Source organism: Hylobates moloch, unplaced genomic scaffold (genome assembly GCF_009828535.3).
Source record: "Hylobates moloch isolate HMO894 unplaced genomic scaffold, HMol_V3 SCAFFOLD_10, whole genome shotgun sequence".
In the NCBI taxonomy this organism is placed as follows: domain Eukaryota; kingdom Metazoa; phylum Chordata; class Mammalia; order Primates; family Hylobatidae; genus Hylobates; species Hylobates moloch.
In genome coordinates this window covers 32332203-32359537 of record NW_026652285.1, presented here as the reverse complement: position 1 = coordinate 32359537, position 27335 = coordinate 32332203, and the positions used below count along the sequence as shown (strand labels likewise).

Here is a 27335-nt window from a genome sequence, read left to right as displayed (position 1 = left end):
ACAAAGAACACTCTCCCATTATCCTGGCATCATGGCAACTCAGCTAATCCTAGTTCAAATGTCCTTCTTCCCGGACACCCCTTATGACCCCTCCTCACTGGGTGGGATGCACCCCAGCTCCGTCTCCCACTTCAGAGCCTTCTGTACTCTGCTGACTCTGTCCAGAATCCCAGTGACCTGGCTCTATACATCTTAATGTGGTATTTCTGATGTAGGAACAGTATTTTCTAAAATAGGAACAGACACCTAGTTCACACCCCCTCACTGCTTCTTACTACTCACTTGGCCATACCATTCTCTGCTCAGTGCCCCATGGAAGAGACGTGATTGCAGAAAGCAGATAACAAAGGCATGTTTTCCTGGCTTTTGGGCTTCAAAAGTCTAGGTCCTGAAGGGAACAGAAAAGGCTTAAGGCATGGATAAAAGATTCAGGAGAGGTCGGGCGCGGTGGCTCACGACTGTAATCCCAGCACTTTGGGAGGCCGAGGCGGGTGGATCACCTGAGGTCAGGAGTTCAAGAGCAGCCTGACCAACATGGAGAAACCCCATCTCTACTAAAAATACAAAAATTAGCTGGGCATGGTGGTGCACGCCTCTAATCCCAGCTACTCGGGAGGCTGAGGCAGGAGAATCGCTTGAACCTGGGAGGCAGAGGTTGCGGTGAGCTGAGATCGCACCATTGCATTCCAGCCTGGGCAACAAGAGCAAAACTCCATCTCAAAAAAAAAAAAAAAAAAAAAGATTCAGGAGAAAACATTAAGTAAGGCTTCCTCACCTCCAATATTAACAAAAAGGGGAAAGAAGAGAGAGGAGGAGAGAATGTATTGAGAATACTGACACAGAAGGTCCCAAAAGGAAGAGTCCCTGAGCCCCACACCCCAGGCCAAGATAGATCTGCAGGTTTTAAAAGATGCAGCAACTCATGCCTTGTCTGTCAAAACCCACAGCAGAAACAACTTCAAGGTGTGTCTGCATAGCCAAGGCCTTAGACAACTTCACAGGTCTCCACATAGCCCAGAAGTGGCAGAGAGAACCTTAGGACTGACAGAGTTATGCAAATGGGAACAAGAAATCTCTCTGCATCCCAGATGAACTGTCTGGACCTCTGACTGGGGACCAGATGGAATGATGGAAATCCCGGGGATGGATGAAGTATGGACACTGGTGATCAGTGAGAATGCTCTCCCAACTTCTTGGCATTATGTAAGACCTCAGAACTCAGCTATGACCCTCATGGAAAGAGAAGGAATCCCGAATGGACAAACGATCTTTTCTGGCACTCAGAAAAAATGAGGGCTCAAAACAGAAGTTACATTCTTGATTCTTGTGATATTTCTTGCACATCTGAGATGTGTACCTGCTATTCCAATTTCCTGGGACCTCGGCTTCCTTCTGTGTTGGGTGTGGGCATCATAAGGAAAGTCTGTCTCACTGATTTAAATCATCTCAGCGTACATACACACACACACACACACACACACACACACACACACACACACACACCACACACACACACACACACCACACACACACACACCTTTCAGCTACTGCAAACTGGGCTGAATAGCAATTGGGGAATAGGCATTAGAAAGTGTTTAGAAATGAACGCAGGGCCCAGATGAGCGGGATCAGACGGTGTATATGGCGTGACAAAAGCCTCCGGCAGTAGCTCCCATCAGCCCTGCTGATTCCCTGAGGGGCCCTCTTTCCCCCCTTTCCCACACCCCTGACCCCAGGGGGAAAAAAGGCAGCACAGAACCATTCTGAACCAATCATTGGAGACACACAGACTCCACCTGTATCAGACGAGGATACCAGCCAACCAGACAGCCCCAGTCCCAGCTCCATCCATCCTGCAATCCCTCCTCTGCAGCACAGCACAGCCCAGACGCTGCTTCTGGGAAGGAAGCCTGAGGCCACAGTTGCTAAGCCTCTGGGAAAATCTGGAAATTTGGTTTCCCCAAGATAGACTCCACCTCCTCTGGAATGATGCTGTGCTCCTGACAGGGCTTTGTCTCCCTGGAAAGGAATCCATATCTTGGGAAGGCTCTGCATCCCAGGAAAGGCTCCACACCTGCAGGAGGGACTCCTTGGTCCTGAGGGTCTCTGTGCCTGCATAGGCTCCAGTCCTTAAGAAGGACTCCATGATGCAGGGGGACTCCAGGCCCTCGGGAAGTTCTCCATGTCCTGGGAAGGGCTCCAGGTCCCTGGAAGAGTTCTGTGTCCTTGAGAAAGACTCCATGTCCTCAAGAAATACAGCCTGTCTCCTTCTAAGAGGGCTCCACGCCCCCAGAAAGAACTCTATGAAGCGTTCATATCCCCCCAGGGCCAGGCCCAAAGCCCCTCTCAGCTGGCACAGATGCTGCTGACAGTGGCCCCTCCTGGGCCCACGAGGCCCAGCTCCTCCTGCTCGTTGATGCATAGCTGGTAACCACAGCCCCGGGCCCGGGCTCCAGATGGGACCCGGTGGTCAGTCTTGGCACGAGGGGGCAGCAGGAAGCCCACACTGCCCGCAATGAGCATATGCCAAATGCTGTGAATGTAGAAGTAGTTGTCCCGGGTCTCCACAAAAGCATAAAGCAGGACGGCACTGCCTGCAATAAGGCTGCCAGGACACAAGTAGAAAAGCCAGCGGCGCCACGTGGGTGGGTAGCAGTGCCGGCGGCGGACGCTGCGTACTGTCTGGGGGAGACAGAGAAGTGGGGCTCAGGAATGCCAAGCCCTGGAACCCAAGCCAGAGCTGGTCACTCTCAGGCTTCCTCTGAGCCCTGGTTGTGACCTAAAGACATCTGCCAAGACTGGAGCGGACACTGCCAGCAGCAGGTGATGACGACAGAGCCAAGCCCACCTTAAACTGGGGACCAGATACCTGGGGCCCAGCAACCAAGTCCTGCTGGGACCCTCCCCCCACATCCCTCCCCACCCTTACCCAGGCTGTGGCCAAGATCCCCAGGGCGAAGAGACTGGGTCCAAGCAGGTTCCAGAGTCCATGTCGGTCAAGCTGCAGAGCCATGGACAGCAGCATAGCTCCCAGCAAATACAGCACCTAGAGAAAGAGACTCCAGGGCTGGGCTAGGGCTAGGGCCAGATGACAGACAGCACTCCAGGGGCTGGGTCAGAATCATGAGAGGTACTTGGAAATGCCCCCAGGGAAAGGTCAGGAGTGGATTTCAAGGAGACTTGGCATGGTTGTTCCCCAGGGCCCACTCCGGACTGACCTGCTTGACCACGGGCTGTAAACGAGCCATGGCAATGACAGTGACCCACACGGACATTAAGGAGCCCAGGAAATCACAGAACTGCAGCACATCGTAGTCCATGATGCAGAAAACCACGATGCCTGGCTGGTCACAGGCATGATAGAACTGAAGGAAGACATGACAGGCATTGAGAGAACTTGAGGCAGAGGTCCAAGTCTATGGAGGGGGTGGGCCCAGGGGTGGTGTGCTGCTGTCAGAGCAGCAGAGGTGAGAGGTCACAGATGAGAAGATCTGGGAAATGCCTGACTCCCCAAATCCTGAGAAGAATGTGGTAAGGAGGTCCAGTCTGCTACATAACTAATATGTATCTGGCAGCCCTGACCCTGGTCCTGAGCTTCCTAATCTTCCTGCTTCTGGAAGGTGCTGTGGAAAGTGCCCTGCCAGGGGGTTCTGATATCCTCAAGCTGAGGCCAATCCTGTCCCTGTCTCCTCATGCTCACCATGGATCCCACCTATAATCCCCATCCCTGGCCCAAGCTCTGGGCTACTCAGAACCCAAATCTCCCCGCTATGTCCCAGTTTCCCCTGCTAGCTCAGACTCTGAACTGGGCTTCACTCTCAGGGCTTCCACCAACTGACCCTCTTCATCTCTTCCCAACAAATGCGGGGAGTGTGTGGCAGGTAAGAAAAAAGGCAGTCCCTAAGGCCATGGAGAGAGGCATGGCACTTCACACCATGGGGAAGAACATGGAGAGGGGACAGCGTCCACCCATCCTATACTCTGGAGAACATAGTGAAGAGTGGACTATTGAGGAGGTTCAAAGGGGATGCAGGGAACAGAAGTGGAATCGGATCAGGCTCAACTGGACATCCTGATTAAGGAACGAAGCAAAGTCTGCCATTAGCTCCCTTGTCTGTAGTTCCAACCCATGTCCAGATTGTCTCTCTGGACAATGCCATGGCTTCCAGCATCCTGTGTTCCCTTATTTGTGAAAAAAGTTTTCTAGGGATAACTCTTTAGTGGCAGAGATGCCACCAAAAGAACTGGAAAACATACTCTAAAGTCAGTCTCTAGAGACAAAAGATGAAAAAGAAATCGCTAATGTTTCCTTTGACCCTACTGAAGATGTCATCCAGTCATTTAAATTGCAAAAATTACAACTTCAACAGACAAATTTGGAAAGGAAGAAGCTAGGATCTTAGAAAAAGAAAACAAAATGAAGACGAAAACCTGGGATGTGAATTGGCATCAGGAAACTTTGGGTTTGATTCCTTTAAATTTTAAGCTGCAAGACTCAAGCTTGTATATCTATCTTCTTTCTTTTCCTTCACTTTGGAGGTAAAGAATTTTGCTCCTGCAAGAAGAGACTGCCTAAGGATGAACATGTTTTAAGTGGGTGTTCCAGGCTTTCGAAAGGGCTTGTTATTTTGGGGACATGGTTCCCTCTTACTATACTGTTAAATTGAAAAAGTGAGTTCTTACTGGGAAATTTTCAGACTTTTCATGTAGGTCCATATCAACATTAGAATGAATTTTTTTAGGTTGGGTGCAGTGGCTCACACCTGTTAATCCCAGCACTTTGGGAGGATGAAGTGGGCGGATCACTTGAGCCCAGGAGTTCAAGACCAGCCTGGGCGACAGGGTGAAACCCCCATCTCTACAAAACATACAAAAATTAGCTGGGTGTGGTGGTGTGTGCCTATAGTCCCAGCTACTTGGTGGGGAACAGGGAATTGGTGGGGGCGGGGGGGCAGAAGGGGCTGAGGTGGGAGGATTGCTTGAACCCAGAAGGTCAAGACTGCACTGAGCTGTGATCATGCCACTGCACTCCACCCTGGGTGACAGAACGAGACCCTCAAAAATAAATAAATAAAAATGGTTAAGTAATTAATGTTTGAATATGTCTAAGAGACTGGTTTATTTTTCAACTATTTATATATGCTGATTCATTGGCAGTTAATTTAAACAAATCAATATATTGGTCTTTTTCTATTTTAGCTATGGGACATTGATTATTCTCTGCCTCCAAGACCAGACATAAGTACTACAGGCCACTAAATTACCCAATACTGTTTTATGACTTGGATTTTATCTTAAAGCACTAATTTTACATTCAGCCTTAACCAAGCACTGGCTCCACATGCTTCACTTTCAAGTATATAGAAAGAAATGCACAGAAGTTTCTGGAAAAGGGATTTGTACTATATTTCAGACAACGGAAGATATATATCAGCAGAAAAAAGGCAAAGCTGAATCACTAAACATTGAAGACACATCTGGGGGAATAATTGAGGGCTGACTTTCTCCTAGAAATTTGCACTAAAAGAAGAATAAAGAAAAATGGAGATATTATCTCGAGTGGAGAGGATTTGAAGAAATCATTTCACTAATATTTTACCACTGATTATTTCCAGGTATACTAAAAGGTCAAAGAGATTGTTTAAGGTTGTGAAAAATCCACAGGGGTAGAGTTAAATTAAAATTCTAGTGTGAGGGAATTAGTCCACTAAAAATTGTGGACTAATTTTTAGATTGGCATTCCTTTTGTCAACAACAATAAAAAGAAGTGACATCGAAAAATCAGGGAATTTAAGAAAAAAATTAGACTACAAACTGACTTCTATTAATATAATTCTAATCTAAGTTGATAACTTTCTCAGCTTTGGACATTATTTATGAAGCAATGCAGGGAAATTATCCTGAAAGTTTTTTCTGTGGAATTTTACATTTTTATAACAGTGCATCTAATGCTCCAAAATGGGCTATCCAGGCACTGAAGAATGTGGACTATAAATGCAAACATAGTTAATCCATGCCCAGATTGGAATATAATGGAACTTGCTGTTACTCCCTTATTTCCTGTTTTCTGCTTTCATTTTCTCTTGGAAACAGTTACAGGATTTTGCCAAGGGACACTGAGAATAACCTGGGATGGTCTGAGGGATATAAGGGGTAACGAGAAGGTGGGCTTGTAGCCAGGATGCCGGCAATCAGCAAGGACACCTGCACAGCCCCAGAATGCCAGCTCTGTCTGGGTCTTCTGAGATCTAATTATAAGGATTCAAGGAGCACTATAACGGATACACAGTTTGAACAGTATGGGTTCAAGTTGCACAATTAAAATGTTTGATCTCTTTGCCCTGATGGTTTCTTATCTTTATTTGGCTTAGTTGTATTTTCAGATCTCTTGATCGGCTCTTAAGAATTTGGTGAGAACAACTAAACTGAGGCCATGCCTTTTTCTACATACTCCAGGACTTAGGAGAAACTGAAGTCACGTTAAAAGCATATCAATGCATGCTCACTGCCCTGGTGCAAAGGGAGCAATACAGCTCATCTGTTACATGTGAGGGATCTGGAGTGAGGCTCACCCAGATTCTAAAGTAGATACTCACCTTCTACCTCAGGCAAAATATTTAACTTTCCCTTATCTACAAAAAAAGGATGACAAGAATGAAAGCATGTTTCAACTATTACAGTACTATTGTGAAGATTAAATTAGCAGTGTCTGAAACAGCACATATTCAGTATATGTCATTTTGTTGTAATCATTATCTGAATTGTTTGCCTATATACAAAAATCAAATGCTAAGTTTGTGGCCTGTTTTCGTTTTTTCTTTTTTCTTTTTTTTTTTTTTGAGACGGAGTCTCGCTCTGTCGCCCAGGCTGGAGTGCAGTGGCGCAATCTCGGCTCACTGCAAGCTCCGCCTCCCGGGTTCACGCCATTCTCCTGCCTCAGCCTCCAAGTAGCTGGGACTACCAGCGCCCGCCACCACGCCCGGCTATTTTTTTTTGTATTTTTAGTAGAGACGGGGTTTCACCGTGGTCTCGATCTCCTGACCTCGTGATCCGCCCGCCTCGGCCTCCCAAAGTGCTGGGATTACAAGCGTGAGCCACCGCGCCCGGCCCGTTTTTTCAAAACATATTTTACACTGTAAACTCCTGATCTATAAACCTACTGTCTGCTCCTATGCCCCAGATAAGAATGGATTCCTACTCCCAAGTGTAGACTGTCCTGGATTACTTGAAGACAAGGAAGATGACTGTCATCTCCTGTCCTAGTACTGACAACTGCAATTTGACCAATGGGTCCTTAAATGGACACTGCTGCAGAATGAAATAAGTCTAAGAATGGCAAGGAGGGACCACAGAGAACCTGCAGGGAAAAGAGAAAACATAGCTTTATGTTCTGGCCCATGTGGAAAAGAACAGGAGTTAGAGCAGGACTTTAGGCAACACCTCAAAGCCAGTAGCTTTTCCTTATTGCCTTATTCAAGAAAATATGAGATTTTGGCCTGGTGCAGTGGCTCACGCCTGTAATCCCAGCACTTTGGGAGGCCAAGGCGGGTGGTTCATGAGGTCAGGAGATCGAGACCAACTTGGCCAACATGGTGAAATCCTGTCTCTACTAAAAATACAAAAATTAGCTATGTGTGGTGGCGTGCACCTGTAGTCCCAGCTACTCAGGAGGCTGAGGCAGGAGAATCGCTTGAACCTGGGAGGCAGAGGTTGCAGTGAGCTAAGATTGTGCCACTGCAATCCAGCCTGGGCGACAGGGCGAGACTCTGTCTCAAAAAAAAAAAAAAAAAAAGAAAAAGAAAAAGAAAAAAGAAAGAAAGAAAGAAAGCGGGAGCTTTTTATGTGGTGCCAGACACTTGAGGCTCTCCCAGTGCTCCTGCTACAGGGAAGGTCTTTTCAGGCTGATAGCCACTGTATCCAGATAAGGAAGAGTCATCTAGCACTGAACACTCTGGAGCCAATCAGGATGCTTGTGTCAAGTCCAAAGAGTGAATATGCTCTCCCTACATGCTTCAGGCTCCTGACACACTTAGGTACTCCTACTAATTATGAATCACATTCAATCTGCATGTAGCCAAGAGTGGGCTGGTAGAACAGCTGTTGCTGGAGGATTTGGTGAGCCACAGTAGAAAGGGCATCTGGCAATACGAAAGAGAAACAGTGTCTAACATAAAAATAGAATGAGGCACTGTGGGGGCAGGCCTAAAAAGGGGCCAATCAAGCAAAACTGGGGTATGTGCTTCTCATCCAGCTTAAAGGGCCAAGATCTCTCTCTGCAGCATGGTTGCAGCCTCTTCTTCATCATCTCCGGATGAATCTCCAGGAGGACCCAGGCCCCTCAGTTTCAGCACATTTGCCCCTGCTTTCTCCCGGATGAGAGGTATGATTTTTCTAATTTAGACATATGTCTGACCTAGTAATGCAGGACACCAGGAAGGCCTGTCTTGCTTTCTGTGATATCCTGGCTGCCAAGGCCTGAGCAGAGTCTGAAACCATCTTAAGAGTTTTTGCAGTGCTCACGTGCATGTCACATGGTGCCAAGAGCCTAGAGATGAGTTGAAAAGATTCCCAGATGCGACACTTCAGGGGTAAAAAGTCTACTTGGGGGTTAAGCCACATTAGCAGGCTCACTTCTCTAGCTTTCCTTATAGTTTCTGGATGCTTGCTTATAACGAACTTTTCTGATTATGGAGGAGTGAGGAAAACGCAGGAAAGAGATTGTGGTGATTCTGCAATGGGAATGGAAGGGTTTTAAACTATATTAATCTTCATCAAAATGCACTCCTTTGAGCTGGGATGTGATATGATACTGCCACTTCCGACAATGCCTCAGGACATAGTTGAGTCTGTAAAGCTTCTCAGGACTCTGAGAGTCAGATTGTCCTATAATCCCCCAAAAAAGAGATCCCCTCTATCTTTCCAAAGTTCCCATGAGAAATCAAGGTGACATGGTGACTGAATGGGGACACCATTTCAGACCACAGGAACGAACGTGCTAACGATGTAGAAGTCCCCAGTGCGACGGAGAAGGGGAGCTCAGAGTAGCTAGCTCTCGTATCATGGAAGAATGTGGTGAAGATGAAGACACTCCGTGCAGAGGTGTGGGGGAAAGCATAGATTTCCTGCCCCATACAGAGAACATGGTGACTGTGTAGACACAAATCCATACTGTAGGCCAGTTTCTTGGCCCATGATTTGAGTAAAGGTCCCCTCAGCCCTCAGGGTGGACAGAGTGTGGAACAGCCGGAGGCCCAAACTTACTTTATTAAGTTGCAAACAGTTTTGTTCATTTACTCCAATGTGCCTTACAAAAATGACCATTTTCTATGCATGATAGGTTGGGAAGCACTGCTGTCTCTGTCTATAGAAGACACAGTGAAGGCACAGACATTCCCAAACCCTCGGAGAACGTGGTGGAAATACAGACTGTGACCCACGACCATGCACAAGCACCCAGTGATAAGACGCAGACACCACTGCATACCGTGGAGAAGAACATGGTGAAGGTGTAGACTGCAGCTTCCAGCACATATCGACTCCGAATGGCCAGGACCACAGGTGGCAGAAACATGAGGTTGCTCAGACACAGCAGGAGTGTGGACAGCAGCTGGAATCCATAGGTGAGCGCATCTGCACTGTCGGTGCAGCCCCAGCCTCTCCACCCTGCGGGTGGGGAAGGCATAGAATGGAAGAGAACAGACGGCAGCTATGGGCCTACGCCACAGCCCCTAGAGGGTGGTCTCACCCCAGCTCTGCCAAACCCGTCCCCAATTCAGGCTGAACACTCCCCTACTCCCACCGCCTGCCCACAGGCCCAGCAGGTCCACCTCCAGTCCACCGCAGCCCGCTCCCTCGCCAGCCCGCTCACCGGCCTTGCACTCGCAGGCTGCGTACAGATAGTTATGTGTGCGCAGCAGCTTGCACTGGCCGTAGGGCCCGCAGTCGTCCACGCATGGGGACAGGAAAGTGCGCATCCGCACCTCGGCCGTCGCGTTGTGGCACCGCACGAACCTGCGCACACACTCGCAGTCACCTGGGGCCGCGGGCCACCCCCGCCAAGTCCCAGTCCCAGCCCTGGCCCTGCCCCGCACCGCTCACCGAGGCCCCACCCCACACAGGGAGCGGAGGGCCAGGAACCAAGTCCCCGTCTGCGGGAATGGGATTCGCAGCCTGGCAACCCTGGTGGTGGCACTGACGGAGAGGAGGAAGCCGGCCAGGGACTCTGAAGGGAGAAGGAAGGGGTCAGTGAGAGGGAGGAGGGGTCAGGACCCAAGAACCCTCACCCACCTGCTCCCACTTCCCGGAACCCTAGCCTATCATTCCTCCATTCCATCCCTCCCCACCTTCACCTCTGCCCGCCACCACCACCCCCACACTGCAGCTTCCTCTCCTCCCCCCATTCCTCACCCCACCTTTGGAACAGGTCACTGCTGCATCCCCCAGGCTCAAGGGCACCTCGTGAGTCAAGCATCCAAACACTGTCACGTTTTCCTGGCGCACGGAGCTCTGGGGAGGGCAGGTATGGAGGTGAGGCCGCCACATCCTCCAGCTCCACCCACCACCACCCTCAGACTCCCACCCCTGTTAACCCACACCTTCCAAGGACAGCCCATTCCTCCCGGCGCTTTCCATGCCAAAAGTGCTCTCTCACCTCCATTCTCAGAACAGAAAAACTTAAAAACAACAGATCCTCCACAGCAGAAATCTTTCAAGGACTGATGAGACGGCAAGGCCCAATTCTGAATCTGTTCTTTGGGCAGAAGTGTTTCAATTCTGTCCAAGCAAGAGAGAACACCCTCTTTTTCAGTCCTATCTAGCTCATTGAGGGGAAGGAGGGCTGTTGCCAGTTACAGAAACTAATTGTGGACAAAGGCAATTGTAAGGTTTTCCATCATCTTCACCTGGACCCCAAGACAGGTGGAGCATGAAGACACTCACTCCAACTCAGGTGAAATGATCCTAGGTACTGAACGGTGGTAACAAAATGCCCAAGAGATTAAATGTAGCAACCTGGCTGGGATTAAAAGAAACCAGATATCCGCAAGAGTAAATGTAAGGGGTTGTCTACAAGAATAAAGGTAACAGGATGCCATAAGCTCACCTCATTCAAGAAGGATTTGAGGCAGCTTACATAAAATAGAATACAATAAATGCCTGAGGGAAACTTAAAAATCAGGACAGGAAAATAAAGTCTGTCCCTAACGTAGGCCATATATTTGATACTGACTTCCAAGCAACCAAAGCAAAGGAAGTATCATGAGTTACCAGATTTGCAACTACATAATATAAAAGCTAATCAGAGTCTCTGGAGAATCACAGCATCCAAAGGGGAAGTTCTGAGATAAATTCTCATCAAAGCAGCACTGTGTGTTGTCATGCATCCTGTCCTCAGCCACAAGAGTGAGTTTCATACAACTTGCTTATATAACTTCCTTCAATGCAAGCCTGGGGCAATATGCCAAAGTATTACTCAGGGAAAGTCTTTCTAGGAGGGAGCCAAAGAAAAAAGTATATACAGTTCTCTGATCCAAATGTCCAGTTCTTGATCCAAGGGGAGAAAAAAAAATCAAAATATTTGGAGGAAATACCTTTCAGAATAAACAGAACAGGCTGAGGTGCGTAGCACGCGTCATAGAATGCAGATGGATGGAATGTAAACAGATGCTCATTAAAGTGAATGGATGGGAATGCAGAGAGGGAAAGGGTGAGGGGCTGCAGGAGGGCTAGGCTTCTATTCTCAGGGTACTGAGGAAGAAAGAACAAGTCTGGGCGAGGCTGTCCTCTAATTCAGGGTCTACACTTTCAAGGTCGAATCAAGATCTCACTGTCATTGCCCAGAGGCATGGCAATAAGCAAACACAAAATACATACAGTCTTAGCTAGAACAAAGAGAGAATTTGATTATGTAAATAAGAAATATCTTCAGGTTGAATAAATGGCTCTAACGGGACCACTAGACAGTTCTAAGCCATGTCCCATAAAAGGCCACATGAAGCCACAGACCAGGCCTCAGGTTGGCTGATGGGAAAGTGGTCCCTGCTGTCAGGGCTGGAGGACAGTAGAGTTAAAAGGATCCCTGGCTCAGGGAACAGTATGTAAGTTATTGGATCAAAGCTAAGCTGAAGATATTCTCTAATGGGCCAACATAAGGTTCCGCCCTCATCTCAGTCTTAATGCTGACAGTAATGACCAAGAAGTACAAAAAGTTGGCTTTGCAAGTGTGTGAATTACACAAAGTGGAGAAGGCCCGAGTCCCAAACCAGTATTAGGCAATGCCTCCAGGAGGGACATAAATTCTTCCATTCAGGTTCAAAAATTCACTGCAAAAATACAAGATGCGAACTGGCACCAAAATGTATATGCCCCTTGATTACAACTAGATAAACAAAGTAATTAATGTGGAAAAGAAATGGGAGGACATAAACCAAAAACAGCCGTGGGCCAGGCACAGTGGCTCACACTTGTAATCCCAACATGTTGGGCAGCCGAGGCAGGCGGATCAGTTGAGTCCAGGAGTTTGAGACCAGCCTGGGCAACATGGTGAAACCCAGTCTCTACTAAAAATACAAAAAATTAGCTGGGTGTGGTGGTGCACTCCTGTAATCCCAGCTACTGTGGAGGCTGAGGCACAAGAATTGCTTGAACCCAGGAAGTGAAGGTTGCAGTGAGCCGAGATCACACCCCTACACTCCAGCCTGGGCAACAGAATGAGACTCTGTCTCAAAAAAAAAAAAAAAAGTTGAACAGTTGCATTAGGGAGATATTTTTTCCCTATTTTCCAAAGTTTTTATGTGATCCTATTACTCTTATAATAAAAAAGTAAATGTATACAACTGGTTTGAAGCAAACACAAAGGAAGTAAAGGAAAAAGACCCAGGTATCTCAGTTCACCACAAGCCCTAGGTGATCCCACAGTGTAATGCAGCCGCTGAAAAAGGTAACTCAATCTCAGGCAGCACAAATGCAAGTCTTGTTACCTGATACCTCAGTCCAACCACCTCAGATCACTTATTTCAGAGACACAGTGACCACTAGAAGTATGACCAGGTGAGATAGTGAAGGAAGGGGAGAGATCCAAATACTAAGACCCCTAAGACACTGAGGTTCTTCAGCTTTTGGGTGGTTGGAGGTAACATCTGTAAAAATAGGACTGGGATGTAATAAATGTATCATATTAATGTAAGATATTAATAATAGGGGAAACGTGACAGAGTGGGTATATGAGAACTTTGTGCTTTCTGCTCAACCTAAAACTGCTCTAAAAAAAATTAAGTCTATTGCTTTAAAAAAGATCAGGACAGAGACAGATTTACTGGAAATGGCTTCTGGATATGGCTTTTACCCACTGAATCAAAGATGAGTGAGTAAAAAATTCATGGAGACAGATTTTGATGGGATGTCAGGAATGCCTTTGGCAATCAGCACTATCCAAACATGAACTGTGTGGCCTCAAGAGGTGGTCAACTCCCCATCAAAGGAGATTTGCAAGAAAAGGTTAACAACTACCAGAGTGAAAGGCCAGTAATGAGCAGGAGGTGAACTTACAAAACCGGGAAACCCCAGACACTGAGTGGACCTGGTTGACCCGCCCATCTGTAGCAGAGCGAGTATTCAGGACATGTTTGTTGAACAGAATTGGGCTGAGCCATGGTCCCTAATCGTCAGGATGGGTGGGAGCAACCTGGACAGGCTTCCTGGAGGAGGTAAAGACCCCAACACCCCTGACACCTTCCCCTTCAAGCTCCCCGGCAGGGCAACTTTCCCACTCTCCATAAAGAGTACCGCATTGAGCTGGAGCTCCAGGCTGAGGACGCCTCCACTGTCCAGCACTGGCAACAGCCTCATGGCGAACACGGCTGGGCGCTCAGGGGGAAGGGCCACACTCGGGCCAAAGAAGATGTAGAAGTGGACAGAGAACGTGTCCAGCTCGTTGCGCAGAGTCGGGCGCACTGGCCAGCAGTGCTCAGGTGGGGACGTGGTCCCAGGCCCCTCCGCAGGGGTTCCAAGGGATGGAGGCTCTGGGGGCAGTGGCTGGTTGCCCAGTGACTGGGGCATGTTCATGGCAGCTCCAGGGACCAGGGCTCGGAGCAGGCTGGGCTGTGGGCACTCTGTGGGGCAGAGGAAACCAGAGCTTGGGCCTGCAGCCTTTACAGTCCTGAACTTACTCATAAACAGATCTGAGCTAGACAGGATTTCACAAAGAGTGGGGAAGGATGAGAACTAGAATGCAATGTCCCTTGGGAGTGTGGGGCATCCAGGGTCATAGGGGTTTCCTAATGGTGACAGCTAATGCAATACCACACTGGAGGCAACCGAGGTCATCTATCCCTCCCTAAAGGCAGTGAAGACGCTATTGAAACAGATACTAAGTATGACAGGCTGTCTCACTGACTTGCAAGGGCTTTGGCAAGGACAGTGTCCCAGAGGTCCTGGATGTCCCTGCCTACCCCAGGAAACTGAGAGATTAAATCAAAGAAAGGAATGAGGTCCTTTAGTTGTCTCAAGTCAGATGCAAAAAAAAAAAAAAAATCATCTAAAGGCCTTCCAATAACTTGGAGCTCCAAGTGGGATGGCTTCAGAGAGCATGAAGGAGCCCGGGTTGGGGAGGGGAGGTTGTAGTGATGTGGCAGAGGGCCACTGAACACAGCCACCCAAGTCACTTCCCAACCACGGATGTCTGCACAGACTGGGGCAAATGCAGGGGTTCTGACCTTGCAACCGCACACACAGCTGGAAGCGGATGGTCCTACCAGGGCCCCGGGATGATGTTTCCACACGCACGTAGACCCAGTGCCCCCAGGGGGGCAGTGCCAGCTCCAGCTGGCATCCTGAGGCACCTCCACAGGCCACAGAGCTTGAGTTGTGCAGGGGTGGGGCTTTGGGACGCAGACGCAGTGACAGGGGGCAGGCAGATACCCCACGGCCCCCCACACACGCCAGCTGTGCTGAAACCCTGTAAGTGAAGCTGGGCACAAAGACCCTGGGCAGAGGAGAGGTTGGGGGTAAGAAGGCACAAACAGAGGCGAGCGGAACACAGGGCAAGGGAAGCACTAGGAAGGAGGGGGCGTAGGGTGGGAAGGAGGCCTGTTCAGGTCTCCCGCTCTGTGCTGGGAGGGAGGGAGGCAGGGATCCCACCCAGAGACCAGGCAGGTAGGCGGAGAAGCTAAGAGAGAACCCTGCAGCCTGTTTGAGGCCAGAGAAGAGGGAAAGGACCAGGTGTGGGGAGTCTTTGACTTACTTGTACAGGGCTGAGCGATTGTGTGGGGAGAGGGTTTGCTCTGAAGGCCGGCCAGGAACCAGCACAGCGACGTCCAGCAAACGCCGGACAATCAGCTGCGGCTGAAGGAGGTACTGACACTCATCCTGGAGACCCTGGGACAAAAGCAGGGGTGGCAGGAGAGGGAGAGACAGCAGGGGTGTGACTAAACCAAGGCAAACAGAACCTGCTGGGCGGGCTGGGGAGAAACCCATTTCTGGTCATCTCTGTCCCACCTCAGTCTGCAAGGTCTGCTGGGATCCTCAGCACTGGCTGAGGTTTTGGGATTCAAACCCAGACCCTCCTGATAATCAGGCCTGGCTTGTCCCTTCTCCCAATCTAACCCCTCCCCCTGAGCATTCTGGGCCAGCCCAGCAGCACTGTGATCTCCAACCAGCCCATTCCCCGAGCAGGCTCAGGAACTTAGAACCCTGGCTCTTTTAGGCAAAGTGGGGTGGGGTGGAAAGCTCCTTCAAGGCCTCCAATCCAGCCCCCTCACTCTCCCCGCCACCAATCTCAACCTTTAATTTCCTTTAGTCCTCACCGTGCCCTGCTCCCATGTGCTTGTCCAGCCTCTGCTTTCACACTCATTACACACAGGTAATGAGTGCAGGGCCACTCATTACCTCCCAGGCAACCTCCAGACTATAAGCAGCTTGAGAACAGGAACCCTGTCCTATTTGATTTTTGTTCCTCCAGACACAGGGCCTCACATAGAGCACATACCTCACAGATGAATGTTTGCCGAATTAATGAATCAATAAATGGATCATCCCACCTGGGGGAAGTGCTGACCTTGCTAAAGCCAAATCCTGTCATCTTTGATGCCCCTGCCCCAACTCTGCCTTCAGGGGACCCACTGACCCGTCTGGTCCCTCAGCCTCAGACTGTGTTTCTTCTGCTGCTAAAGGAGATCAACCACATCTCCCCCTGCTTCTCTTCTGGAGAAAAGCCCCAGCTCCTTCTCTGTTGACACCCCCTGGCTCGCACAGCCTCATCACTCTCCAGTGAGCTCAGTCCCATTTGTCGCAGTTCCTCTTCTGCAGCACATGCAGCTATATGAGCCCTACAGACCTCACAGTTAAGGGGAGGTGGGGGCTCCTAATTAGGACATACCTTCAAACTCTGTTCTGGGACAAAAGTTCCAGGCCCTGACATCCCACTGAGTTCCATGGCTCAGAACAAGCCAGCCAAGGCACTGACTTCCAGCAAAGCTCCAAAAGGCTGGAAGGTCTGTGCCTTTTGCATCCCCAGTGTCTAGCACACCATCTGGCACATACTAGGTGCTAAAATAGCTGTTAAAGAATGAGTGTCAAAAAGGAGGTCCCTTCAGAGAGCTCCTGAACCAACCTAGATGCTCAGGTTTGGTGTCAAACCCTAAGAACCAAAAGACTCTCACAAGTCACTGCATTGACCCCACCTCCTATGGCAAGAATCACCACCACAATAATCTTTTAGTGAATGAGTCCCAAGGGTGGGGGCTCATGCTCCAGTAGTGGCCCATTTCCTTGCTAGACAGTCCAGGGAAGGAACACTTTGCTCCACATTTTGGAGTTTTACTTGTGTTTGATTCAATGAAAGATCAGTGGACATGACCTGTTTGGTTCAGATGTGCTCCTTCCTTCAACTGTGTAACATGCACAGCCAGTCCCCCCTCTTCATGCGGACGGACTGTTTAGTCAGTGGAGACCAGGGAAGATGCAGGGAACCGTCACCCAGTGATGGGGCCAGAGAAAGAGCACCGGAAGGCAGGTCCTCAAGAGCTGCCAGGGCAGACGCCAGGTGAGAGAGTCCCAACTGAGCCAAGAGGCCAGAAGAACATCAGCAGTCGGGGAGGCCCAGGGCACAGGCAAGGAAGCTCAAGAAACTAGGAGAGGCAAAAGTGAGACGTGGATGGGCTACAGGCTGAAAGATCCTGGAGTCGAAGGCATGGTAGGTAGATTCCTAGAATGTCCTCATATGTATGGGCTGGGTTTCTTCAGAAAGGCCTGAGCGGGGTGGCCAGTGCCAGGCTCTGGGTGGGGCTTGCAGACTGAAGATGCCCAAAGACACTTAGCCTTCTCTGCGGGAATAGCGAGTGCACAGCTGAGCCCATGCCCAGAGGCAGAAAGCACCAATCAGTGTAGAAGCAAACGAGTGCTGGACAGACTTCAGGGGGCAAGGGTGAAAGCAGGAAGACCTCTTATGAGGCTACTGTGGTAGCCCTGGAGAAAGCAGAGAAGCTGTGCTAGAAGTGGAAATGAAGAGCTGTAGATGCATTCAGGGCATGCCTCAGAAGTAGCATCAACAAGACTTTTTCTTTACAGATTGGTTGTGAGGAATAAGGAGAAAAGAAAAATCAAGGATTTGGGCCATTTAATTTGGGGCTTGAGCAATGGGTGGATGACAGTGCAATTTCCTGAGGAAGATCACAATGACTAGAGAAAGAAGCAGCATGGACTGGGAGCAGTGAAATGGAAATTACAGAGTTTTAGACTTTTAGCTTCACTTTGATTTGATTTTACTAAATACTCTTTGAGACATTTCTTAGACATCCAATTGGAGATGTCAAGTAAGCAGCGGGATATAAAGTCTGAGATTCAAAGAAATTAGGACTGGTTGAATACTCTTGGAAGCATTAACATATAGATGGTATTTTAAACTATTGTGCTGGAACACCAAGCAAGAGAATAGAAAAGTAAAAAAGGAGTTGTTCCAGGACCAAGCACTGGGCCACTACAACATGGAGATCAGGCAGAAGAGAGGCCAGGAAAGGAGACAGAGGAGTGGGCAGTGGGAAAACCAGGACAGTTCTGTAAAGTCACAGAGGCCAAGAAGGGAAGGTGTTTCAAAAAGGAAAGAGTAATATAGGGAACTAATTAACAGCTAGTTACTAGTTAACTCTGGGGAGGGGAATTGGAGACTGGAAGAAGGGAAGAGGAAAACTTACTTTCCACTGTATATCTTTTGTACCTTTTGAATGTTGTACCAGGTGCACAGATTGCCTATTCAAAAAATGAATAAAATAATTTAGGAGGAGGACAAGCAGCTGCACTATTAGCAGATTCTAACCACCTCAACTGAGACATTGAGTCACATGTGGTCCTAGTTGGTGGATTCAACAGAATCCTTTCTCCTGTACAGTCGACTTCTTCACTTTCCTCGTAGTTGCTTTCAATATTTTACCTACTTTTTCAAATCTTAGACACAGGAAGAGGAAGGATTAGAAGAGAACCTGTGCTCTGGACATTTGGGAGTACTTTCCCCTCATGAACCATTTGGGTGCCAAATGGTATCTACAACCCAAAGGCCAGCCCCTCAGAGCAGACTGGCAACTGGGCACCTTAGAATGAACACATGATCCAAAACAGGAAAGGCAAGGAGATGGAGGCCGGGGACAAGACAGAAGTGGCTGGTAGGAAGAAGGGGACAAGGAAAGGAGGTGAAAAGGCATCATGTGCCAGACTCTGCACTGGAGGCTAGGAATACGTAGTAAATAACACAGACACAGGGTCTGGCAGAAGTGTGGGACTAGAGCTCACGAGGGTGGCCCGGACCAGGTAAGTTGCTTCTTTTTTACAACCTTTCAGGGCTCCCTATCGCTCAGGATACAGTTCAAATGTCAAGGCCCTTCGTGATCTGGCCTCTGCTCACCCCTCTACCTTCCTCACCACCCCAACACCAGCCCACACTGAACCACTTCAGTTCGTTCTAAACTTTGGGCCATGCTACTCCCACCACGTGGAATGCCTTTCCCTGCCTTCTCAACCTCAGACCTCACCGCTTAACAGTTTCCAATACCACCTCCACCACGCTAGCAAGCTGAGTTAGCCATCTCTCCTTTATCCTCCTAAAACATTTCCTGTATCTAACATGCATCTTATTTTTCTGTGTCCCCAGCACACAACCCAACGCCTGGCACAAAGCAGGTACTAAAGGACTAAGGCTAAAGGGAGATCTGAGCTCATCCCCAAAGCTGAGAAGGGCCCTAGAAACAGCACTGCCTTCTTATCGCTGGGACTCTTCAGTTCCCACCAAAGGATATCCCTAAACCCACATAATTCCTGTGTTCAAGCCTCACAGGAAGCATGCCATAGTAGGGGGAGGAAACAAGTTGAGAAGATGGAGGAATGCTCTAGACAATGAACCCACAGGCTGGAATCCTGGAAATTAACCAGGATCTGGAGAGCTGAAGAACCCTTTGAGGACCATATAAGACTACAGAAGTTAATCTAATTCTTAGAAGGACCAGACACAAGATCCTTGCCCCATCAACCTCTCAAACAGGGCTGACGGAAGCACTACATCTCTCATGGCATCCAGACCCACTGCCACTCGTGGGCACGGTGGGATGGTCCTCTTCTGTCTAGCCTCACCACACACCTGGGGAAGCTCTGACCAGGGTTCCAGTTTGGTACCAAGTTCCCCAGGCCCCACTTCCCATGTCTAGATGCAAATGCACATGTCAGACCTAGTTATTTGCTCACTGCCCAGCTCCCCCTTGGTCTGGACACTTGAATCACCCTTTAGGGTCTGAGCAGCTCTTCTCTGCACTACTACCATTGTAGCCCATATGGCTACCATTGTCCCAATCTGGTAGCCATAAGCAATCCTGACCACTTCTAACTGGGCCTCAGCTCCCACAATCCCAGCCCAGGCCTAGGCCCTAGGTTCCTGCTCACCTAGAAAGGTTTTTGGATAACTAGAGCCAGGCTTCAGGAGGATTTTCCCTGTCAGTTCTTACAAAGTGGGTCAAGGATCAGAGTTGGGATAAGGAACATCGCTGTTGGGATTTTGCCAAAGACCTAAGAAGACATTCCTTCTAACAGAAGAACGCTCAGTTCTGATGAGAGTCAAGGCCTACCTAGAACCTAGGGCCCTTTCCAAGCCAGCTCCCAACATGCTGTCCTTCAGCAGGCTCACAGGCCTTGATGGGGAGTTCTCTTGCACATCGACGTCACTCTCAGGAAAAATGGCCCTGTCACTGAGGCCTAGAGACACTACCTCAGCCCTACTTCCCATCTCTGACAATAGCAGTGCCAGCACCCTCGTCCTTATGTGAGTCTCAGCTCATTCAAAGGCACTATTCACCCCATTTCTGAGTGCTAGAGTCCTGTTCTTTAAATCCTTGCTCTGTTCTTGCTCGTTTCTTCACCCTCACCACAGGCCCCATGCACATGGCCATCCCACTCTGACAACAGCCAGCTCAGTACACCCCTTGCTTCTCCTCCAGTGAACAGGAGTAGGAGACCTGTCTGGCCTAATCCATGAGAGTGGCAGGAAAACACTGCGGCATTTCCTTCCACTCCAAACCAGAGAGACATCTGACCTTTGAACCTGCCCTTCAGTCTTTAACAACCTCTGTGAAATAAGTGCTTGGCTGATATTTGGAGAAAAGTGAGGCAACGGCCAGGATGGACACCAGCTGCCCAAAGTCTCCTTTTAGCAGGAAAGAGCTTCTCTTGTGGTCTTCTGAAGGATGTAGGAAGCTGTCTGAAATTATGATGCAAGAGGAACGCATTCTCCCAGATGGATTAAATACTGGGCCGTGGCCTAACAGAGTCTTCAGGACTATTGTCAATCAACATGTAGAATAAAACCAGTCCTGGGTGTGTGCAGCAGATTGGACCAGCCCATAGTTGGCTTCTGTTCACCTTGATTAACACTTGTGCCTTCCACTAGGAAGTGGCGCTACTCCCCCGTGCCAAAGCCTCTGACTCCAGATTCTCAACTTTCCCTTCAGCTTACCTGGACCCAGCATGTCCTCCTGGGGCTCCCAAGTTGCCTCCTCCAGATCATGGCCTCTGACCCACTGGGTGACCTGCTAGCCTTTAGCCATGCCCCACCCCAGCCACCCTTGTGCTGCTGCCCACCCTGACACAAGGCTGGCGTGCCAGGGAGCCTGTGGGGGGAATTCAGCAGAGATGCAAGTGCAGTTCTGGACCCCCGAGCCTGGGGAACATCAACCCACCTTGACAGAGATGTGGCCGTGGGCCTGGGGAAGGTGGGCAGCCAAGAACCAGTCCCCAGGTAAGGGGCTGCTGACGTTAAAGATGCCTGAGGTGCGGTTGGGCAGTGTCCAGCTGAGGGTCAGTGAGAAAACCCCAGGCACAGCTGTGTCCCCTGGGAAGTGTGTATGCAGGGGATTGATGACAGGGGGTGCCCCGGACCGGAAATACCTGGGGGACCAGAATTAGGAGAGGAGAAAAGCAGGCAATGGGGTGGGAGGCAGGAAATGAAAGAAAAGAAAGAAAGAAAGAAAGAAAGAAAGAAAGAAAGAAAGAAAGAAAGAAAGAAAGAAAGAAAGAAAGAAAGAAAGAAAGAAAGAAAGAAAGAAAGAAAGAAAGAAAGAAAGAACTGTCACTCATCACCAGTAAAACAAATAGATTCCCTATACTGACACATTCAACAAAGTGGTTCCAGGTCAGGGTCCACGGGTGAGAGATCAGCTCAAGCACTTGCACAGTCATACAGTAGTCTGGAAGTGGTCATGTGACAGAGGTCATGGCCCTCACTCAGTTACACTTCAATCTGGACGTGGGTTGGGGTCAGGGTCGGGAGGTCAGTTAAAGTCACACTTGAGTCTGGAAAGTGGTCAGGGGTTGGAAGTGGGGTTGGGAAATTAACTCAGACACTCACACAGTCACACTTTGGTCTGGGCAGTGGTCCCCAAAGGTTCCCCCTTGCTCCTTGAAGATGATGAGGTTCCAAACAGCCAGGAATGTGTCCTCAGGAACATGGAAGTGGAAGAGCTCGGTGCTGGCAAAGGAGCGGAAAGGACTCAGCTTGCGGGGTGAGCAGGTGGAGTAATCAGTCAGGAAAAGGCCTCCTGGGAAGCAGGAGAGAGAGAAAGGAGCAGGGCAGGACAGAGGGCATTTCCATTAAGCAACAGGCATGCCAGTCTTCCTCACCAATAGCACCAACTCCACAAATGCTCTCCTCTGAGCCAGGAACTGGGTTTCAGGCTGCAGATCTGAAACCTAGCCATCATCTGGTTTAATCCTTATGTTAATCTTATTTAAAAGAAAAAAAAAACCCTCCTTTTACAGATAAGGAAATTGAGGCTCAAACCTAGACCAAACTGAGGCTGGAAACCTAGCTCTAAGTCCAAAACTAAGACCCTTTCTTTGACTTCACGGCTGCCCCCTCACATAGGAGCCATTTTCTCCACTTACCAAACCTAAAAAAAAACAGATGTGTGGAAGGTGTGTGTGTGTGTGTGTGTGTGTGTGTGTATTTTGGCATGGGGTCTTAAGCCACTGAGCAGGCTGGAACTCCACCTGTGGGGCTTGGGAGTCAGCATGGAACTGTGTAACTTCCTTGTTGATTTTCTTCCCCTTTCTGTTCCCCTGTGGTTAGAAGCAGTAAAAACCCTCAGCAGCCTCACAAGCGCTGCCTGTATACTGGCTCAGGGCAAGAGAGGGGAGGGGAAAGTGTGGTACGGCCGCCAGGGGCCTGCTTGGGTGGCAACAGCAAGGACAGGAGCTGGCAGGCCACCATGAGAGTCCCCAGGAAAGGAGAGTCATCAGGCCTCCCAGGTCAGAATGCACAGCTAGTAGGTGGGGGCCAGGGGAATGCTCCCCCAAAGGGAGGCCCAGTGAGGCAGTGAGTTAGTGACCCAGTGGATTTCAAGCCCCTTGGGAATATTCAGAGCAGGCCGAGTTGGGAGGTGGGGAGGAAGTGGTCATCCCTCATTAAAATGCCAAGATACTTGATCATGGTTGTCAGGAGCAGAGCCAAGGTGAGCAGAAGTTGTGTCAGCAGCTAGCCAGGCAAGGGACTAGAACAGCTGTCACAGTGGAGGCAACCAGTAGCGGACAGGGGAAGAGCGTCCCAAACGACAGGCAAGGTCTCTCAAAGTAAATCTCTGGAGAATCTGACTGCTCTGGAGACTTCGGACCAACCAGAAAAGAAGCCCAAGATGACACCTCCAGGACAGGTGAGAAGGTGGGGAACTCGGCAGCTTCAGGACAGACCCGGGGCTGGGATAAGGACTACTCTGGAGGGGCATTTTCAGCCAAGCAGGAAATACCCTCAGGGCTAACCTAGTCCAATCATCTCCCTCTCTGGAGATGGGAGAGATTAACTCCAAAAATGAGGTGTTTTTGAAATAACAAAGAAAGGGAAGAGTAGGCTGCTGAAGGAGGAACACTGAACCAGAGCAACCCCAGGAGTCACCCCAGAGAGCTGCCCTACATAGGTGGGGGCCATTGGAGGCCATGGTTACACTCAAGGACTAGTCTGTCCAGTTCAGACCACATGATCAGTCTCATCTGTCAGGAAGGAAAACCTGTCATCTTGCAAGCTGAGCACTGCCCAGGAACCCAGAGAGGCTACCAGTGCAGCATTCAGAGAGTGATAGAGATGCAGCTGAGAGGGATAAAGGGAAATGGAACCGACTGATGGGGGAGACAGGTTTCCTAGGAACCCTAGCGTGCTAAGTAGGAGGCAGAAGGCTAAGAGGTGAACAGCCTGGATACTATTGTTAGAAGAAATCAGAACTCTAGTGCACCTTCTGCTGGGGTTAGGGAAGGGCTGATCCTCCTCAAAGCTGGCACCAGGGATGGGTCATCTGATCAACCATTGCTACTGTTAGGAGAAATGTTGGTCAGTCCCTTGGTGCAGACCCTCAGATGAGGGCTAGTGGTGAAAAGCAGCTTAATGACCTCTGGGAAACATGGACAGACAAGCACAAAGATCCTTGTAATTCAAAGGACCACAGTATAGCCTGGAGAACTGGAGAACTAGCTAAGCCATCCCCACAGTGGCCAGGGGCTACAGAGGTCACAGAATAGGCCGGTGAGATAAAGGAGTGAGCAGCAGCTGGGAATGCTAGGAGGAACTTGGAAGAAGTTCTGAGGGCAGATGCTTGAGAAAGGGTCCACAGCCCCATTCACTCCAAACTTTGGTTTGCGGTTTGAACAGGGCCTACCAGAGCTGTGTCCAGAGGAAGCATGAGTAAGGCCCTTACCGAGTTCAGATGAACTTATTCTGGATTCCCCAATATTTCTATGATGAAGCTAGGGTAATTCCAACCATCACCCACCCCATACATACACACACACACACACACACACACACACACACACACACACACACACACACAGACACAGGCTGAGGCTGGCCCTGCTAGTAACAGCACTAGGTAGAATAAAAGCCCATCTTTTTGAATAGCAAGGCATGGTGGGTCCTCAACTAAGCCCAAGGAAAAGATCCAAGGATCAGGAGTGGGACCACTAGACCCAAGAGACAACTTCCATTCCTGAAATGAAACCGAAGCAACCGATAAGCACTGTGCAGCCCTGTGCCATGATGGTCCTATGACAATGCCAGCCTCTCCTCAGACAAAACCCATCACCACCATTAGGTCACAGAGCACCCTGTACTTTGGTCCAAAATTGCCAAGGCATTCACTATTAACAGCACTAAAGGCAGCCCTGCCTCCATTTGGGCGTATTGGTACTCTTTTCCAACTTCATTACAATTCTCCCCAAAGCACCTGAACCCGCTTCTGGGCAACAGTGTTTTTATCCACAACTTTCAGCTGTATATGCTCTGTGGCTGTCAGTCACCCTGCTCCCCTCAACAGCCCAATGCTTGCTCAACGGGCGCACGAAGAAGCCATGATGGCAGAGGATGGAAGCTAGGAACTTGGCCCAACAGCATAAACTCCCCCTTACCAAAACTGAAAACCTGACTGGCTACTGCCTCTACCCAGTGCCCAACTTGCCAGCAGCAGTAATCAACACAGAGTGCCTCTACGGCTCCTTCCTTCAAAGGCACTGGTTGGGGGTGGATGGATAACTTACGTTCATTATGGGAGACACCCAACATTGCCCTCACCCTTGGAACTGCTGAGAATTCACAGCTTCAGTGATCTGTCCATATGAGGATCAGGCAGAGCTGAAGAGGAATGTACATGGGCCACAACATGTCCACTCCCCTTCATACCATAACACAGGCGCTCAGAAGATACACTGGCTCACATGCACCCCACACACATGGATGTGTCTACACTCTCCAACACACAAGCATGTACACATGCTGCCAGCCTCCCCACAATCCCTCAGTTACACACATAGACACATAAATGACCAGACATCTCTGCAGGGGCTGTGACCTTTCACGTGCATTCATCTCCTTAAGTCTGTACACTGAATCAGGCCCCCAGAGCTCACTGATACCCACTCTCCACCCCCAGCTGCTCTGTTGGCTGTTATTTCCAAAGACTCCATCGGGCACATCTCCATCCTATCTAGAGTGACACCCACCAGAGGTGGCTACAGACTTGGGCCATGAAGACTACAGTCACTTCATGATGGAGCCATCTTCATGACACATCCCCTAGACCAGGACACCCCCTCCTCCTCCCACATTCCACCCATTAAAAAATTGCATCTCTCACTCTTCTGTCCAAGTCACTTCCCCACCGGAGGGTGGCCCTTGGCTGACGCCTGGCAAATAAGGAACAGTTTGTGGATAAAGCCCCCTTGTGGGCAGACCGGGGAGAAGGGAGGTTATGCTTTGAGCCTTTCCCCACTTGGGTCTGTTTTTCTATTAAGTATACATTGCAGTGGATTAAAAAAAAAAAAAAACACTAGTATGAGATAGGAATTAGGAAACCTTTTTTCTAGCCCCAGCACACTGCCATTCACAAGCTGTCTGACCTTGGACAAATTGCTCCCTCCCTGAGCCTCAGTTTCCCCATCTGTAAAATAGCCTCCGAGTTTCAGCCCTGCTCTAAAAGTATCAGGAATTATTCCTAGGCAAATCAATCTTCTTTGGAACAAGAATCACTACAAGAAGAAAACTCATTATAATGGCAACTAATCCATATTCATCTATTTGCTACATATTTAAAACTCTTCTTCATGCCGTTTGAATGCATGCCCAATATCTCAAAGGTTTAGGCTATATATTCCCACACTGCTCTAGGGGCTTCTGGAGTGGGACTGTCTCTCCCCCATCAAACTTTGTGAGCAGGAGCAAAGCCCCCAGCATTTCCCTGGAAAAGCAAGAGTCAAAGTGGGGTCAGGACAGACACCAGAAAAAATCTTGGAGTCTCTGTGCTAGAAACTATAAGCCACCTGCTGAGCCTCAAACCCAATTAATTACCACTCTTTTGACCCCGCCAATCCCTGTTGGGTAAGACCTCTCTACTCTCTATTTCTCCCACTTGCTCCACAATGATCTAATTCCCCAGGTCCCACCTCTCCTGAATCTCTCCAGCCCACCCCTCCCTGCCGGAACCCCATTCCTGCCTCAATCTTCCCTGCTTCTGCACTCACCAGCCCCTGGGCCAAGGGCAGAGAACAGCAACAGCAGCAATAGGGCTGGAGGCAGCTGAAACCCAGACTTGAGTACAGGCTGGGAGAGGGGCAGAGTATGAGAGATGGGGGGGACTAGAGGCAGAGACTTGGGTAAACACAGAGATGAGGGCAAAGGCTGAGATAATGGGTTGGGCTGGGCTGGACACTGGGGCTTGAACAAGGGCAGGGAGTGGGATGGAAGAAGGGGCTGTGATGGGGACTGCAGCAAGGGACGGGGTTGAGCCAGGGCCTTAAGCAAACACTGGGAACGGGGTTGGGACAGGGCCTGGGCTGGGATTTGTGACAGGGGGTGGAACGAGGGCCGAGGCCGGGATGGGGGCCAGGCCAAGGGCAGGGACTGAAAGGGGGTCCTGGATGGGGACCCAGGCAGGGGCTGGGGCCGATTTGGGAAGCGGGGCGAGGGCGGGGCTGGGGGCCAAGGCGGGGATTGGGATAGGACGAGGGGCCGGGACAAGGGCTGGGCCATGGCCCGGGGCGGGGGCGGGGCCGGACAGGCCAGCGCGGGGCGCTCGCAGAGCTGACCCGCGACTCCGCTCCCCACCCCCGGGGGGTGGCCTCCGGTGTCCTCGCGGGCCCGGGGCGGGGGCCGGGGACCTGGGTGGGAGTTCAGGCCTGGGCGACTCCGGGCTGCGCTGAACCGGCGATAACCAGGCCCCGCGGCGGCGGCCTCGGCTTGACGTCAGCGTGGCGCCCCGCCCCCCAGCCGGCTCGATTGGTCCCTGTCAGTAAAGCCCGCCTCCGCCCTACTCTATTGGTCCCCAACTTAGTCC

General features: G+C 49.9%; 1 protein-coding gene across 5 annotated transcripts; it reads right to left on the bottom strand.

Moving 5' to 3' along the window:
- Positions 1–1509: 1509 nt before the first annotated feature.
- On the bottom strand, positions 1510–27255 carry TMEM8B (transmembrane protein 8B). 5 transcript variants are annotated; one of them, XM_058445145.1, is made up of 14 exons: positions 27088–27115; positions 26524–26602; positions 21875–22064; positions 21207–21414; positions 15239–15372; positions 14712–14980; positions 13783–14108; positions 10413–10506; positions 10099–10222; positions 9869–10011; positions 9485–9663; positions 3219–3365; positions 2930–3046; positions 1510–2678 (listed from the first exon to the last, which is right to left on the bottom strand). In XM_058445145.1, the coding sequence occupies exons 7-14, from the start codon at positions 14059–14061 to the stop codon at positions 2313–2315; spliced, it is 1449 nt and encodes a 482-aa protein (XP_058301128.1). In that variant the 5' UTR covers positions 14062–14108; positions 14712–14980; positions 15239–15372; positions 21207–21414; positions 21875–22064; positions 26524–26602; positions 27088–27115; the 3' UTR covers positions 1510–2312. The 5 variants fall into 5 exon arrangements, with proteins under 5 accessions (XP_058301128.1, XP_032020018.1, XP_032020019.1 ...); XM_032164127.2 differs by having other exon boundaries at positions 26524–27255; XM_032164128.2 differs by having other exon boundaries at positions 1510–2682; positions 26524–27254.
- Between the last annotated feature and the right edge of the window lie 80 nt (positions 27256–27335).